Source organism: Gopherus evgoodei, chromosome 8 (genome assembly GCF_007399415.2).
Source record: "Gopherus evgoodei ecotype Sinaloan lineage chromosome 8, rGopEvg1_v1.p, whole genome shotgun sequence".
In the NCBI taxonomy this organism is placed as follows: Eukaryota; Metazoa; Chordata; order Testudines; family Testudinidae; genus Gopherus; species Gopherus evgoodei.
Window position 1 is genome coordinate 54,109,101 of NC_044329.1, and position 18,330 is coordinate 54,127,430.

An 18,330-nucleotide genomic window follows, 5' to 3' on the forward strand; every position below is an offset into this window, starting at 1 on the left:
GTTTGGTTTGGGGGTTTTGTGTTTGTTTCTTAAACAGTTTTTGCACAGACAGTCCTTCTGGCATAAACTCCAAAGTGAGGACACAACTCAGGAGTCATTGAATCATTAAGCAGATAAGGGAAGATACCCAGTGTACAGCAGCAGTTTAAAAAGTAATGAGTATGCTGGAGTCCATATGAGAGAGAGTAGAAAATACACTGACATTACAGAATATCAACCAATGGAGGCCCCACCATGCCCAGTCTGAAGTTGTGTTTCCAATTTCAATTGCCTCACTTTAAGAAAGAGAGGGTAGAAATTTAAAAGCGCTAGAAATAGGCGGCAAAGATTCTGCAAGATGTAAGGATGACAAGACTGCATAAACCAGGATTGGTTAACCTGGATTGAATTATTCACAGTTGCAAAGAACAGAGTGAAAACTGGTGAATCCTCCTCTTTTACCATGACTCATAATGCAAGAACCAGGTGACACTCAATGAAATTAAAATACAGTAAATTTAGAACTAATTTAAAGGGATGGATAATTTTATGATTGCTAATAACATTTGTATTTATGCAAAAAGAGGTAAGGATAATCATTCTTTAGGGTGTAAGCTGATATCTTGCAGAGGTCAGAAAGGAATTCTCCCTCTCATCGTCCCTGTCCCCCAATGTACAGCAGTTGCACAGCTGGCTAGATTCATTATTCTGGGAGGGGAGACGAGTGGGATTTGCTGTTGGCTAGAGCACCAATGGCCTGATCTGGTATGGCAAATGCTGTGTTTGAAAACAGTTATGAGGAGTCATGCACTCCACATCTGGTGTTTGGAGACTACCTCACTGCAGATGCTGGGTGCAGAAAATGCAGTTGCCAAGGAGAGGCATAAACAGGATTTAAAGATACATCAAGAAGACTTTTCTGTAATTGCCACTGTTTGTAACCCTCTTTCCTTACAGGAGAATTCATCAAGGCTTTGTATGAGTCAGATGAGAACTGTGAAGTTGATCCCAGCAAATGTTCATCCACTGAATTAACTGATCATCAGAGCAACCTGAAAATGTGTTGTGAGCTGGCCTTTTGCAAGATTATCAACTCCTACTGGTGAGCACCTGCCTCTCACTCATTGGCCACTTGGTTTGACCATTTCGTTAGGAAAGGCAAAAATAGTATCCCTCTCTCCCCAAAATATGGGAAAGCAGCAGTTGTTGTGAGACTGAGGACAAATATACTTCCATGTATTATAGGAGCTTGGGTTCCTGTGGCTAACCACTCTCTACACAACATCGCAAAGAAAAGTTCCGTCGAAACAAGGAGTACTGACACCATACTCAGTCCTAAGTACTGTATCATATGGGAATGTCCCTTGAAATATTTACTGTGGCAATGGAGAAATAGTGAATGATGATTGAATCAATGGGGGTAACTTGAAAACTAAACTTCAGAAGTTCAAGTTTGAATAAGCAGCTGATAGCTTGGATGCTTATGTGAAATGTTTTTCAGACCTCTTAGATCTGCAAAAGTGGTATGGAAATTATATTGTAGGGAAAAAGCTTCACAGGAGATTTCTATTAGTGTCGACTTCTGATCAAGCTGGAAATGTTGAAATACTGGCTTTTCTGCTTCAGGCCAGATCAAATGAAAAGCAATTAAAAAAAAAAAAGGGTTAACTCAGCATTCAAAATCTTAAGTCCAATTATAGAAATGAGCAACAGTTCAGTGTATCTGAATTTTTACAAACCAATTTGCCATTCACTTCAAACTAGGGATGAACATTTCTTAACCCGTAAATCAAAGTGATTGAAAAGGATTTAGTTTTATATCTTCTAGAGAAATGCTTTGAGTAATACTTAAGTGTACCAACTAAAATGGTGATCTGGGAGCTAAGACTAGAAACCTAATAACATTTGCTGGGCTGAAATAACAGAATAGCCAGTGTTTCTGTTTCTCATGGTTTTGCATTTCCTGTGACAGGCCGTCAGTTCAACCTGTTACATTTCACACCTTTTTCATTTTATTGATTGATTTAATTGTTTGCAGTGTGTTTCCTCGTGAGCTGAAAGAGGTGTTTGCATCCTGGAAGCAGAAGTGCCTCAGTCGGGGCAAGCAGGACATCAGTGAACGCCTGATCAGCGCCTCACTCTTCCTCCGTTTCCTGTGCCCGGCTATCATGTCCCCTAGTCTCTTCAGTCTCATGCAGGAGTATCCTGACGACCGGACATCTCGCACTCTGACACTCATTGCTAAAGTCATTCAGAACCTCGCCAATTTTGCTAAGTAGGTGGCAGTAGCATATTAGCCCTGAAACAACAAAATGTCCAGGGGTCTCAGTCTCACTGCATATTATTGAGGAAAGGAAAGCTCTGTGCAAATGCAATTCTAAAGCTAAATCCTAGGAATGCTCTGTGAAACTTGGAATGGGGAGGATGCTTTTCCACCCACACAGTGCGTGGCTACATAAACCAAGAAGAGTACTGACATGTGTACACTGTTGGCCTGATTCTGTTTTCAGGAGTAGTCACTGAAGTCAGTAAAATGACACTGGTGTAAACTGTTGTAATTGAGAACAGAGTCAGGTGTTTTCTGTGTAAGTACATATATACTTTGGTTTTCATTTGATCTCATATGAAGAATACAAGTAGAATTCAATACAGGTTACTTGAAGGTGGTAACTCCTTTTATCCAAACTCCCAGCTAAAGGAATGATGCAAAGGACATATGCCCAGAGTCTCCAAAAAGGGTAGTGTATGTGGGGGGCAGTGGTAGTGCCTAGTGGTATGAACAGTGGATTGTTAGTACCCAGATGAGTCAAGCAAAGCAGTAGGATTCTTCAGTCACTTGCCCCTCTTCTCTCTTCTCCTACCCCAGGAAGAAAGATGAAGGGGAAAGCATTAGAATAATTATCTGACCACTCATCTGTTGTATTCTGTGTGGAGGTCATTCTCTCTCTCTCTCTCTCTCTCTCTAGGTTTGGTAATAAAGAGGAGTACATGGCCTTCATGAATGATTTCCTGGAACATGAATGGGGGGGAATGAAGCGCTTTCTGCTGGAGATCTCTAACCCAGACACCATCTCAAACACCCCTGGGTTTGAAGGCTACATTGACCTGGGCAGGGAGCTTTCAGTTTTGCACTCCCTATTATGGGAGGTTGTGTCCCAACTTGATAAGGTAAAGCAGGCCCAAGGGCTGGGAGGGTGGATTCTGCAATGGTACCATAGCAACTGTCAACACCAGGAAATGCCCAAGGAGCAGCCAAGTCCTATTTTAGGGGGAAACTTTCTAAAGTTCAGTCAGTCTTTAGAAAAGTATGTGACTGTGGCGTTTATCCTTTCAATGATTCCAGATCAAGGCCTAGCTCCTGCAGGACCTGTGAGGCCTTGCACAGGATGTGCAAGGGAGTTGTGCTCCAGCACAAGTGTAAATGCTTTGCAGAGGCTGGGTGTTCAGTGTTGTCCTCTGCACAGTGATATGAAGCCTCCCTGAACACCCACACCCTCACTCACATCTGTGCAGGGTAAAAAGGGCATGGCGTGGATGGAAATGAGAATATCAGTGGAGACAATTCATTGCTGCACATTCACTTCTTAGGCTTTCCTCCTCCTCCTAGATTTGAGTAGTTTAACAGCAGTGTTTTTATTAAGGGTCTGAGCCAAAGTCCATTGCAGTCTCTGGGAATCTTCCTGCTGATTTCAACAGACTTTGGTTCAGATTTAGCATTAGGTCAGGTTCCCCATGTATGCCCTGTCCCATTCGTATTTTTACATGCCCCACATTGTGCATGGTGAAGCTGATTCTCTAAGAGCCAACACTGCAAGCTCCTGAGATCTGAAAACCAGGCTGTGTCTATTCTGCTACCTACTTCATCACGGGTAATGGACATTCTGTCGTCAGCCTTTAGCTGGCAAATTGGCTGATGCATGAAACAGATTCTGGCTTGCTTTTCCCTAGCCATGTGGGCTTTTCAGAGCCAATAGAATTAAAAACTGGTAAGCAGGGAGAGGACTCGGACACAAGGAACAGAGTTCTTGAATAAGATTTTGCCATTTTTACATGTTTACAAGCATTTGGCTATTCTCATCACATTGCAGAGTTTCAAATCCACATTATGTTGTCTGCAGTCCCAGATTCCATTTACACCGTACCTGTAAGGTCTTTTCTTTTCAAATTGGAGATGAGTTGTCTGCAGAGAGCTGCTAATAATATTTTGTTACTAGCAAGTTTTGGAGAAATAGTGATTTATTCAAAGATTTATTTCCTACTGGTACAGTATAAAATTATTCGTGTTGATGTAGTAGAGTAAATCTAAATGCCCTTGATGCATGAAGATAAAAACACGCATTTTAGTTTGATAAGGATTTTTGGATTTCTTTGTCAGTTTCCCATCTACACTCATATATTTTTGCACTTTAAATGTCATATGCAGTAAAATCTCTCCTACAAAGATTGCTTTCCTGAGGCCACTGGAATGACTACCTGAACACATATGGGCAGATCCTGAGTTCATGTATATCGGGCCATTGCCAGTTTACCTCAACTGAAGATCTGGCCCAAAGACTGAAAGTTTCTGGCACTGTCAGAAGGAAAAAGGGAAAAGCCCTCCTTAGAACTGGACTGGACTTATGAATTTGGCGGTATCAGATCTTATCTCATAGTTACTGGGGGCCGTGGAATTGCTCTCAAAATGCAGACAAGTGATATATGACTTGGGAGTGCAGGCAGGAAGTGGATACAGTATTAAGCTAGCGTATACTGTGCACTTTTCCCAGTGCAGATGTATCAGTATATCCTAACAGGTTTGGGAAAAGGGGTTTTGTTTGTGCTAAAATGGGAATTAAGGGTTAATGTTACACTGCCATGTTGCTTCACTGTGGGCAATGATTACAGGGACTAGGAAAGGGAATAAATTAAGTTACCAAGAAAAGCTGGAGGTTTTAATAAAGGAGAAATAATTGGGAGAAACAAGTGGGTGTAAAGTAACTTTCCACTGTAGACAACTGATTGGATGCCTGTTTCTGGGGGGTGTGGAACCGGTCTTTCACAGGAAAGCAGTCTTTGTAATGAGCTTTACTGTGTGATAATACCTCCCTTACCCTCTACCCGCACTCCTACTAGTGTAGATGCCAAAGTCACCTTATAAACTCAGGGCAGATTTCCAGAGAAGAACAGAAAATCTGAACAGCAGCCTCCACTACAGGGATATAGTGTTGGTAGAACTCTGCTTTATGGTCAGTTGCTGTTGTGTGAGGCCTTGCCAAAGTGTAATGATGCAAGGTGGTAACTAAGCGCTAGTCACTGGCTGAAATGAAAATATTAGGTTGGATGTTACTGGAGTTTCCATGCACCGAAGTGAATGTTACTGGAGTTTTCATGTCGTTAATTTTAATTTCATTTGAAGTGGTGAAAGCCATGTTAGCTCCCAGCTTTTGATAGTACCTTGGTACAAAATATGACAGTGTAGAATGCCAAAAGGAGAAGGCTGATGAAATGGAAACCTCTCTCCCCCAAACCCTTGCAATTCTCTCCTGGATCCCCTGAATGCAGCCCAGCTCCCCCGCCCCCCGTTCTCTGTTGGCATGCATTTCTTTTACCACATGACCCCTTTTGCCTGGAAAGTTCCCTCCCATTAGCTGATTCTGTAGTCTCTGAATTCCCATTAATTAGCAGTTACTATAGTTTTTAACTTGACTCCACCCTGGATTTAGTTTGCTTTGCATGACAGTTTTGTGTTGGAATGGCAATAGTATGGTTTTATTGAGCATGAATTTTATTTTTGGGAGTCAATCCTAATTTCTTTTCTATTTCCTTTTCTTTCCTCAATGTCTGCTGCACCCTGTTTCGTCTCCTTCATTCATCTCGTCGCCGTGGTTACGCTGCTCCGTAACAATGCATTATGATCCTGCCACACCCACACACAAACACCCACCCTCCTTCCTTCCAACCTCCACCCCTCTGCATCGTTATCAAAAAATGGCGGATGTCGCGGTGCTTATTGTCCAATCAGGGTGAAAATTCCTTCCTACAGGCGACCGTGGCAAAACTTGGACCCCTCCCTCGCATTCTTGCTGATATCACCAAGTCAATGACCAATCCTACGCCAATACAGCAGCAGCTGCGGCGTTTCACCGAGCACAGCTCTAGTCCAAATGTCAGTGGCAGTCTCTCCTCAGGGCTTCAGAAGATATTCGAGGACCCCGCTGACAGGTATGTAACAGCCAGAGTTCAAGAGCAGATATGAAGCAGCAGGGATGTAGGATCGGGCAGATTGTAAGATTGTGTTAAGAGAACCCCTGTCCAAGCATAGTCACCCCAAATTTATAACTAGGTACGTTCTAGGACTCAGAATTGCTGTCTGTAGTAGGGAGGACAGGATGCCACTGAGATATGCGAGGACTAGTGCTAAGACATGTAAGCTTTGCACTTAGCCAAGATGCTGGGGTTTGCCTAAAGTCAATGACTTAGGATATTGAAAACCAAACATTATACCACTGGCAAACCTGGGTGAAGTACAATGAGATGAAAAGATACAAACAAAATGTGTAGCTCAATATAAATCCTGTAAAGCTAATTGAAATATCTCACTCTAGAGATTAGATTACCTTTCCAATAGCACTGAGAAATGCATGTTATAGTTAGGCTGAGGGAGAATGAAAATATTAGAATAGCAAAAATAATCTGTTCTGTATTTAGTGTTACATTTCTCACCTTGTAATTCTTACAATTCTGGAGAGCTCCAGCAAAAAGCCTGATGATGGCTGAAATTCATGAAAACTTGCAACCTAATGGTTTATCTGTCCATGCTTTGTGCTGCCAAGTGTAAGGCTTTGTTTTGTGTCTCAGATGTGTCTACTTTCTGGGCCTTCAGCAACTCCTGCAGTTACTTGTTCAGACAGATTGAACAGGTATAGCCTAAAGTTCTGGGAGGCTGAGGAGGAGTGAAAGAAGTCTGGACTGGTTTGGAATCTAACTGGAACATAGCAATGTCCGAGGGGGCAGAAATCAGTGGGAATGGTTTGAGTTTTACCTGTGAGAAGACAGTCAGGCAGTTCTTAAGTAAGGCTTTATTCTTCAAGCTAAACTAATTGGAGACGTGTGTATTGTGACTTGAGAAAAGTAAAAAGCTTCACAAAAGGAAATATCTAGTTCCCTGAGGCTTTTTTAGAGAGAGGGAAGGGGGTTAATTGAGGAAGAAGGGCATCTTTGGGACAGATTAACTGGGGTTGTGGCTGGTTAAAAATTAACCAGATGCCTATTTGCTCCACAGTGACTCACATAAACTGAATTCTCCAACCCAGGAAAATATAGATGGGTATTTTCGAGGGAAAACCTTACTGTTAGTTCAGCAGGCATCCACCCAGAGCATGACTTACTCAGACAAGGACGAGAGGGAGACCATACTGCCCAATGGACGTAGCGTCTCCCTCATGGACCTGCAGGATCCCCATGCAACTCACAGTGATCACGCATCCATCCTGCACGATGTGCCTTTGCGTCTGGCAGGCAGCCAGCTCTCTATAACACAGGTGGCCAACATCAAACAACTGCGGGAGACTCAGAGTACACCACAGAGCGCTCCCCAAGTAAGGAGACCGCTGCACCCAGCCTTGAATCAGCAGTGCAGCCTCCAGCCCCTCTCCTTCCAGAATCCGGTTTACCAGCTCAACAACCCTCCTCCACCTATGCCAAAGGCCTCTGTGGACTCCAGCTTGGAGAACTTAAGCACTGCCAGCTCCCGAAGCCAAAGTAACAGTGAAGACTTCAAACTCAGTGGACCCAGCAACAGCAGCATGGAGGACTTTACCAAACGCAGCACACAGAGTGAGGACTTTACCAAACGGCACACTGTGCCAGACAAGCATGTACCTATGGCTCTGCCCCGCCAGAACAGCACTGGGCAGGCACAGATCCATAAAATGGACCAGGTTGGGTTGGGCGCCAGGGCCAAAGCACCTGCCCAGTCCCTGCCACATAGCGCTTCCTTGCGGAGCACAGGGAGCCTGTCAGCAGCTTCAGGTGCAATGGTGACAGAGCCAGTTCAGAATGGGAGCCGGTCGCGGCAGCAGTCCTCGTCCTCCAGAGAAAGCCCTGTCCCCAAAGTGAGGGCAATTCAGCGGCAGCGGACGCAGCAGGTAGGAACAAAGTCCTTCTCCCACATTTTGTCCATTCTCTGTATTTGTAGCCCTCAAAGGTAAACTGCCCACTTCAACATTTTCCACTTACTTTATTTAAATGTGAAACAAGAAATGTGAACTGATTCTAGTATTATGGGAGGAGAGGCTGGAATGGGTAGGAGCCGCAGGCACAGGTTGTGGTTTGCCTTGCTACCATTGTTACCTTGGCCAGCAACTCTCACTTGTTAAATAAAATGAGCATAAGATAATCAAATTAAGATTTAAAAAAGCTGTGTTTTTAGTTTACCTTCGCAATAGGAAAAGTGACAAATTTGTTCAAAGAAGCAAAAACTGAAGAATTCCAAGAACAAAAAGCTTTGTTTCAAAAGCCAGTTGAGATGGCTGAGTTACAGTATATTTGCCTACTGAACAGGAGGGAAATGAATCGATAAGAATAGCATAGAATCCATGTCGCCCAACTGCTAAGCAAATGCAATATTCTCATCAAGTGTAAAGAAATGTATATTTCGTCACAACCCAACAACCTTAGCTCCAACCTCCACTACTCTGTCATCAGTAATATCAGAATATGAACAAAATGGAAACACTTAATAGAAATATATATTTACTTATGTCTAATGCATATTGATTGGCCTCATATGCAAATCCACATACTTAATTTTACCAGAAGTTAATAACATTATGCCTGTTCAATCTTACACAATTTTGTTCTTAACAAACAGCAATTATATAGCATTGAACAAAAAAGTGTCTGATAAATATTTTAACTGATTTGTACAATGTAGTGGTATCCCATGAAATGAAATACTTAAATACTGAAATTGAGATAGATAGTCCATACAAATACCCAACAGTCCATAGCACAACCACCTTAACTCTGATTTATGAAGATGTCCTGTATTCATTTCTCTGCTCTAGGTTAGAACAGTGCATTTCTAGGCAGTTTAAGGTTTATGATGTCCTAACTGTTAATATCCTTGCTTTTCAGTACTAGAGTTTTGTAGTTTACATCAAAGCTAAGTATATTGTTGTCATTCAGTAACCTTATCTGGCTTTGAAATGAAGCTCTGGAATATATTAAAACCAGCAGCTTGAATTGCACAGGGAAGCAGAAAGGAAGCCACTGCAGTTCTCTGACAACAGCAGTAATGTGCTCATGCTGACACAATACGCGAGCCAGGTGGCTGCATTCTGCACTAGCTGAATCTTCCAGGTGGTCTTTGTGGATAGGTCCAAGTAAAGGGCACTGCAGTGTCCCATCCTGAAAGTCACAAAGGTGCAAGTGAGGACTTGTGGCAAGGGAAAGCTACAACCGCTTAGGCTTGGTTTACACTTAGAAATGATGTCAGCAGATTCAGAGTGTGAAAAAAAGTGCACCCTTAACTGACAGCTATGGTAGCTGGTAATACAGACTCCACTTATACCGGCACAGCAAAATGTCCTTTTGCTGGTAGAACTATACTGGCTTGCTGGTATTAGCTGCATCTCCACCAGGAGAGCCTGTTGGTATCACGCTAGCAGTATGTATCTACACCAACAAACACTTTTAAATGTAGACGAGGCCTTTAGCAATGTATGGGAGAAAAAGCAGGACAACCCATACCTGCTATCTGGGAACCCGAGAACAATCAGTGCTTGAAAACTACCATATGGTGTCTGGCTTTCACCACTGTAACTGAAATTGGAAATATTGAATCACAAAGCCAAGCTTATTAGGCAATGATATTGATACCAAAGAAATGAATCCCGTAATGTTTAAAGTTTTTTATATCCTTTGTGTGCACATCCCTCATTTTGGGTGCTTGTCTTGTAAGTGGGTATAGGCGGGTTGATAGATACAGTATCTTGGATGGTACCATATATTAGATGTTTAAACCACTGCTGGGGTGGGCGGAATCTTCAGCCCAGTATAATAGGAGCTGTACTTGGAAATCCACTAACTGCTTTTCTAATGCTTCGGCTGCCAGGTGAAACAGTGTGTGTGTTCTTCTGGTAGCTTCATTCTGTACTGCAAGTAGTGCCTTACAGGAATTCCCTCTGGAAATAGTTTCCTTGAGGCCTTTTACTGGAAATGGCTAGAAAAATAAACACACTTGCTTGAAGGCAGTGGTGCAGGGAACCATATAGGCTGTTTTTAAAGCAGCCTTTTAAAAAATATTACTGACCCTTTTCTCCAGCACATACACGTGCATATGGGCATGCATGGGAAAACCTATAGCCACTGCCCTTTGCGTGTTTGAGAAATCCCCAGTTGGCTGTTTACAACTCCTTGGATAATCTCCTTTCGAGTCTGTTTCATTCTGAGGTACTGATCGCCATATTCCTATGAAGTAAAGCAGTTTCCTCCACTTGCTTAGAAATAACAGAGTCAAAGTGATGTCACAAACTTTCCTCCTCTCTCTACCATCTCCTTTTATCCTTCAGTCATGTTGATGCCACTGGCCCTGTAGATTATAAAAGTTGAGTTATATATGTCTGCCCAGATTTCCACCCTTCCTTTTCTACACTGACTCTTTTCACCAGCACAGTTAGTTTCCTTACTCCCAGTTCCGTCACAGATATCAATCTGGTCTGTTGTTTGGTATCCCAGACAACTGAGAAGCTTCTTGAGCTGTTCTGACTTAAGTGGCCAGCCTGTTCTTGAAGCAAATTCCACCGCATATTTTTAATTGCAAATATCACTGTGGAATTCTTTTTCTTGCTTAAAAATAAGTTGGGTGAGTTCTCTCTGAGTGTTGCTTTGTGGGTATTTGTAATTATCAACCTCTTTGCAAGTTTCATATGTTTTAGAGCACAGAGCAGGGCTGTTTGCTCGTCTGGGAGACGTTAGCTTCTGTCTTTCATTTCCATTTAGTGAGGAGGTGGGGGATAGAATTTTCAGAGATACTTTGGCATTGAATAAATTTCCCTCTCTGGCCTCTTTTCTGCAATACTGTCTCTTGGGACTCGTGTTAGTGTTTTCAAATTGCATCTTACCCTTTGCTGCCTGCTTCTTTGTGGGTGTCCTAACTGTTCATGCTTTTGAATTTGATTTCTGAAAATATTCCATTCTTCAATTTAAAGGTTAACTGAAAGGATATGCTGGTGAGCCAGAGGTCTAGAAGGAGGTCGTTAATGCAGTTTGTCCTGATCCTTGTGCGATCTTATCCCTCCAGAACCAAAATAAAAAGCAATTTTGTTTTTAAGGATCAAAATCCTTCAAGCCTTCTAGCAGTTCCCAGTAGCTACAACAGTATTTACTCCTGAGAGGTGCTGATTGGTGGCAGAGCTGCCCATGGTCCATGTTCTCTCTGCTGTCTGTCTCACAGCAAGTACTGTCAAGAGAAGAGTCTAACTGCAGGAGCATATGTATAAAGTAGGGTCACTAGTAATAGCAATATCAGTCATGCTGCCACCGAGAGGGTTATTAACCTTTCCACCACAAATTTCTCTCTTTCCGGGCAGAGGGCCTCCATCTCTGTCAAAGCCCTGAAATTCTCTCTGACCCATCACTGCCAGGGCTCCATGTTGCTAGAATCAGGATATCATTGTTGGCAGAGCTAAGGCATCCCCTAGACCAATGGCTGAGTAACTGTTTCGCAGCTAAGGACTAGTCTACACTGGCAACTCTAAAGCACTGCTGCTGCAGTGCTTTAATGTGGCTTGTGTGATCACGGCACTCTTAGCACTCTTTAAAAAACAAAAACAAAAACCACTTCCATGAGGGGCGTAGCTCCCAGTGCTGGCGCACTGTCTACACTGGAGCTTTACAGCGCTGAAACTTGCTGTGCTCAGGAGGGTGTTTTTTCACACCCCTGAGCGAGAAAGTTGCAGCGCTGTAAACTGCCAGTGTAGACAAGACCTAAGAGAGACTGGAACTGGAAATCATACTTGGATGTCTGACCTGATGTGAGGCTGAGCAAGCTCTTATTGTAAAATATTATAACTCCCCTATAAGATATGCTTCCCTGAAACATAGCAAGCAAGATGTCACCCCAACAGCTCACTCACTTTTTAAAATACTAAATGAGGCAACAATCTGAAATTCTACAGACCATTACTTAGTATGTGAAGCTAGTTAAGTGCCTTTATGCATTTGAGAAGGAGGGATAAAAATGAAAAGGAGGACACTGACCCATTTGGACTCATAATTTAGCTGATCTTAAATGGTTATAATGTGTTGGTGAATGTCCCCTGCTCCTCAGATACTCATATTTTTAGTTTACCACTACTCCACTAAGAAATTAAAACAAAAAAAACTGCACTCCTCCAGCAAAGCCAGTGGCCATCGCTCATATCAGACCTGGATAACTACATCACTCAGTGCTCTATTGCCATCCAGGCAAGGTGACTAATAAACACTGTCCTCATACACCTGTGTCCATCTGTGTAGTTGGACACCCCCTGTTGCATTCGTGGAGAGATTTTGGCATCCAAAGCCCTCCACATGAAGGTCCCAGAGCGTCATTCTAGATCTCCGTGTTCTGCCCCTGTTGCACAGTGGCAGCTTGCTGAGTACCCTCAGCCTTTACAAGGCATAGTCTTCTGGGGCCTCACTACATTATGCCCCCTTTTGTCTTCTCTTCCCTGTGGCAGGCTTGTGGACTTTGGCTGGGAACCTTGATAAAGACTGGTCAGAACAGCTGGGCCCTAACAGTTGCTCACTCTGCCTCAGTAGCAGCACCACCTCTCAGCACATAGCTGGCCCTAGTGGGAAAGTACACTTAGCTGCTCGAAAGGGATCACATGTAGCTGCTGATCTGGAGAGTGATGGGAGTGGTTTCCAGGGGTTCTATTGTATCAGCAACAGCTCCAGTGTGGAAGAGACTACAGTAGCCTCCACTTCCCCACACACACACCTCAAAGCCCCCAGCCCAGCCCACAATGGTCCTCTTTTCTTGTCTGTCTAAAACAGTAACATAGGAGGTGTAGGTCGTGTGGTTGGTCAGACTTTGACTCAGGACTGCCTTCTTCCTAGAGTAAGCCCCTCCACATTAACAACTAGCCACTTCACCATACAGTATGATTCATCACCCTCAGCTCTCCATCAGTGCTGGCTGAGTATGCCCACTCTGTGGTGTAACTCTAGGCCTATTTCATAGGGAAGAGTTTGAGTGCCAAAATTTCAGCAGAGCTGCCATAGTTATCCATAGCCTCTCTGCTCAGGGCCAACGACCCTTGGTAATAAGATATAAAATATATTTATAGGGAAGAACAAAATTGCCTTATCCCCAGCAATGTGCTGGTATTGTCCTTAATGCTGCTGCTGAAAGAAGGCATCAAATTGCCATGTTAACAGAAAAAGGAAAGCAAGCAGGAAAGAAACTTTATTTTCAAGTTTCGCAAAAGGGAAGCTGGGGAAATAAAGCAATGTTGCTCTCCCAACAGCAATATTTCCCAGAATTTAGAAATTCTGGTCTCTCACTTCAGGGCATCTGTGCCCATATTCTCCGCTATGGTCCAACAAGGGCACCCATCTTTCCCTCCTGACTGGGGTATCTTCAGGCTGAACAGTTCCCTGCCTTCACTGTTTGGTTCCTAGCAAAGGCAAGCTGACCTGCTTATCTTCACTTCATAGCAGGTTAACAGTGTGCCTGCCCCCATGTATAGGTACCGCACAGCTCTTTTGGTGCACGCGTATTTCATTCTTAAGATAAAAGCACTACAGAGAAAACACATTAAAGACCATACAAGAACCTACATGATTATTAATAAGCTTGCCTGAAATCACCCCAACCCTGCCAGGCAGGAGCAGGCCTTAACACCTCACCTAAGGGGTTTTCTTGGAGTTTCAAGGGCTGATAACCGTAGGAATTACATTAGCATCTCCCTCCTCCTAGAGCAGTTACATACAGTTCCACGGTAACCCACACACACTTGCATTTTTAATACAATGAACCACAGAAGTATTAAAGAAAAATTGCATCTCAAGTTAAGCACCTCAGTTCTTCAAAGTAACAAACCTGCCGTTCACAAGCAAGCTACAAATAAAAACTTCCTCATCTTTTGTGCTGTGACAGGGGGACTGAGACAGCCTTACCAGGAAGCTAGCTAGCAGACGGTGAACATGGCCAGGACCCAATCAGTAACAAGATCTTTTTTCATAAAAAGGAAAGTGCATCTGCAAACACATAGCATATCAGCAAGCACCAAACAGTCATCTCTTCAAATGTAAGCCCATCTCCTTTCTGAAGTGTCTTGTACTGTCTTTAATCTTCCTTATAGGAGATCTAAACCACAGTACTTCTGGACTCTGGAGTGTGTTGTCTGATTCTGTTGTGTGCATGCCTTCACTCCCCTTTCTTGTCCTTAAGGAGTATGGAATTGTTTTAGGAAAATGACTCTGATTGAGGGGAAAGGGAAGCTGTGTGCATGGGTTTAGTGCAGAGAGGGGTCTTTCTGCATTAAACTTTTCCTGGATGCACTGATGTTAGAGGGGCTGAAGTATAGTATGTGTCTGGAATATCTCTGGAAGAAAGTAGCGGTGGGGAGCCTTTGATACTGCTGGACTCACGATGACCTTCTCCCTCCATTTTTCTCCTCTGAGTAACTTTGACTGTAGAGCCAGGCAGTATGTGATTTCTTTGACAAATGCTTACAGCCCTTTCTGCTCCAGGTTCAGTCACCTGTGGACTCAGCCACAATGTCACCAGTGGAAAGGACAGCTGCATGGGTTCTGAATAACGGGCAATATGAAGAGGAAGAGGTGGATACAGAGCAGCATCAAGATGAAGTCAAGCATGCTGAGAGGGTAATTGCAGTGTGCATTCACCAGCCCGAGCTCTCAGACCTGAGGCTTCGACTGAGCTCCTATCCACAGCAGCAGGCTGAATTGTTCAGCATGATGGCATACCCTCTTGTGCCAAAATCATGCTTTCAAATGCAGCTGTTAGTAGCACAGTTTTCCCTTCCAATGTGAAGAGGGATTTTTTGTATCCCCATCCTGTAGAGGCTACCCCACAGCTAGTACATTGCATGGTTTCTGACCACAGATTTAATACGGTTCATAAGCATGTTGGGATGGTTGCACGCTTTGTTTGAAACCATTGTCAAATACATCTATAGACTAAAACAGCATAGGCATCGGCAGAGCCTTGTAAATATACCTTGCTGTTTACCTCCACCATATTTTAAGACTGAAAATTTCATATTGCCTCTATTTAAATCCATGGTACGCCCACATCTTGAATACTGCGTGCAAATGTGGTCGCCCCATCTCAAAAAAGGTATTTTGGAATTGGAAAAGGTTCAGAAAAGGCAACAAAAATGATTAGCGGTATGGAACAGCTTCCATAAGAGGAGCAATTAATAAGACTGGGACCTTTCAGCTTGGAAAAGAAACAACTAAGGGGGGATATGATTGAGGTCTATAAAATCATGACTGGTGTGGAGAAAATAAATAAGGAAGTGTTGTTTACTCCTCATAACACAAGAACTAGGGGTCACCAAATGAAATTAATAGGCAGCAGGTTTAAAACAAACAAAAGGAAGTATTTTGTCACACAATGCACAGTCAACCTGCCAGAGGATGTTGTGAAGGCCAAGATTATAACAGCGTTCAAAAAAGAACTAGATTCGTTCATGGAGGATAGGTCCATCGATGGCTATGAACCAGGGTAGGCAGGGATGGTGTCCCTAGTCTCTGTTTTGCTAGAAGCTGGGAATGGGCGACAGGGAATGGATCACTTGATGATTATCTGTTCTGTTCACTCCCTCTGGGGCCCCTGATATTGGCCGCTGTCAGAAGACAGGATACTGGGCTAGATGGACCTTTGGTCTGACCCAGTATGGCCATTCTTGTGTAAATCATGTCATTTAAATATATTAGATGCTGTTAGTCTCATTTTCTGTTATTTAAAGTAATGCTGGTACTAGGATATTCTACCAGCTCTGTGTTCTAATGTTTGTGCAAATTTTACGGGTCATGAAAATAAGTCCGGTTATTTGCCAGAGCAGGGGTTAATGAGGGCACATATTAAGCAACTAGATCAACAATAGCCTTCATGTTCTTCCTGTCTTGGGCTTCACCTGATCAGATTGTGTAAGAGTTTGGTATTGTTTACAAATGTCCACTCTTCTTTCACGTCTGTAATTTTCAAATATGATTTGAAGAAATGTGGGTCTCCTGACGTGTCAGTGGTTTAGTGTGTTCCCAGGCGTATAATTGTCATGTCTATTTATAGCAACAATGTGCATTATTTTCCAAATAGGTATGCAGGTGTACAGGTGCCACAGTGACAGGAGCCATACAAATTCCTAGATAAATTTCTTGGTTTGGGGGCAAAAATGAAGTAGAGTTTTAGGAATAATGAAGGACCTGTAAAGGAAGAGTGAAATGTATGTAGGTCAATTCTGTTGTTGGAGGGGGAATTACCAGAGGGAGCAGTCAGGAGAGAGAATGGAACTTCAGCAAAATAAATGCCGCAAAGGCTCTGTTATATAGTGTGTTTATGTGCAAGGCATCTGGACATCTGACTTCAAACCTTGATTAGGTCTTAATGGAAAATGAGTTGTTTGGATCCTAGCCTAATCCATAGTGGAAGTTTGTTCACATCAGAAAACCACCGTACAGATAGGCACTATTAGCACCTCTTAGAGAGCCTATTCAGAGTAGCTAGGGGCTGTACAGTCAGGCAGGCTGTGTGGCGTAGCGGGGGTGATGTAGGGCAATATTAGAAAATGTTAGAGTTGAATGAGTAGGATCTTATGTTATGCTAGTCCATAGTTGTCATAGTGACTGGTTCTAGCCCTTTCTGTCATTTCCTTCATTTTCTGTGTTATTGAAGAGAAAAATGCACACCTCACCAAAAATATCTGAACTTCTGTATCTAACTAGCCCTTTTGTTTCTGATTCTGTCCCTTCCACTTCTGCCTGCAGTACGAGCAAGAGATAGCAAAGCTGAAGGACCGTCTGAAAGTGTCAAGCCGCCGATTGGAGGAGTATGAGCGGCGCCTTCTGGTGCAGGAGCAGCAAATGCAGAAGCTGCTGATGGAATACAAGACGAGGCTGGAAGATAGTGAGGAACGACTGCGCAGGCAGCAGGAGGAGAAGGACAGTCAGATGAAAAGCATTATTAGCAGGTGAGAGGAGAGTGCCTTTTGAAAAGCTTTGGTGGAAAGCATGGAAGCTCTGTAGAGACTGAAGAAATCCAGTTGATTAACTTATTACTTTGTGACAAGAAAAGCATGATATTTTGCAGGCAGGCAGCTCTTGTCCTCAGTTAAACCCCACAACACTTCGGAAGTGGTCTCATCCCCATTTTACAGATGGAGAAACTGAGACACACAAGTTAAGTGACTTGCACACAGAGCTGAGGAAAGGATCCAAGACCTTAACTGTCAAGTCTCTGCTCTCTCTACTCATTAGGTAGACCACACTTCTTTGAAAGAGGGAAGGAGCGCCTCTTGAAGTGTGGGCTCCAAACACTGGAATCAATGGTCCTGACACTGTTCAGAGCTGTTGAATTTTGGCATTGTTCTCTGTGTAAGGATTGAGTTTAGCCAATTAAAGTTGACAGAGGGGCAAATCGACTGCAGAATACTCCTCTTAAAAGGAAGAGAGCCGGTTGTTGGGCTGACTTGTTTGAGCTACAGCTTTGTCTGAAACACTCCAGAATTGCATTAAGATTTCCTGATCTCTTTCAATGTCCCAGGCTAATGGCGGTCGAAGAGGAGCTGAAGAAGGATCATGCTGAGATGCAAGCAGTCATTGATGCAAAGCAGAAAATTATTGATGCACAGGTAAGGAGTTTTGGATCTCCAAGAACAAAGCATTTCTTGTACAGAAACCATAGGCCCCATCCTTGTGTCCCATGCAGCTGCCATGTCAAAATCTATTAGATAGCTCTCAGCATTATTGTCTCACTCCCAAACCAGCATCAGTCCATGGCATTGAACATACTACTTGCCTCCTTCATGGAGAGAATTCTGCTTTCTCTCAACAAAGACCACAGCATTTAACGCAAGTGTGATGCAGTGCATTATGGGGTTTAGTGAAGCCTCTAAGAAAGAAGTGAGCACTTCCTGTGTAGCACTGCACAAAAGAGTGTTGTGTTTGACTTCAGCTGACTCTCTGTCATCAGTCTTGGAATAATGCCTACTGTGGCATGAATCTCCAGTGCTTGCCTTGGCTGATACAGGTTAGCTGTGGGATAGGGAACTAGTGGAGGCGGCACGTAGGTGTAAATAATGCAGTTCTGCTCTTCCGGTGTTTGGAAGTATTGCTTAAAATCTGTTTGGCTTA

General features: G+C 43.3%; 1 protein-coding gene across 6 annotated transcripts in view; it reads left to right on the forward strand.

Moving 5' to 3' along the window:
- The window catches only part of RASAL2 (RAS protein activator like 2), a 203,366-nt gene that overhangs the window by 173,745 nt on the left and 11,291 nt on the right, over positions 1 to 18,330 (forward strand). For 5 of the 6 annotated variants that reach the window (XM_030572633.1, XM_030572634.1, XM_030572636.1 and 2 more), the window contains 8 exons: positions 937 to 1,081; positions 2,018 to 2,254; positions 2,946 to 3,147; positions 5,981 to 6,180; positions 7,241 to 8,105; positions 14,704 to 14,838; positions 16,966 to 17,168; positions 17,741 to 17,828. In XM_030572633.1, the coding sequence (XP_030428493.1) occupies positions 937 to 1,081; positions 2,018 to 2,254; positions 2,946 to 3,147; positions 5,981 to 6,180; positions 7,241 to 8,105; positions 14,704 to 14,838; positions 16,966 to 17,168; positions 17,741 to 17,828 (2,075 nt within the window). The remainder of the gene's footprint in view (positions 1 to 936; positions 1,082 to 2,017; positions 2,255 to 2,945; positions 3,148 to 5,980; positions 6,181 to 7,240; positions 8,106 to 14,703; positions 14,839 to 16,965; positions 17,169 to 17,740; positions 17,829 to 18,330) is intronic. The other variant, XM_030572635.1, reaches the window with a different exon arrangement.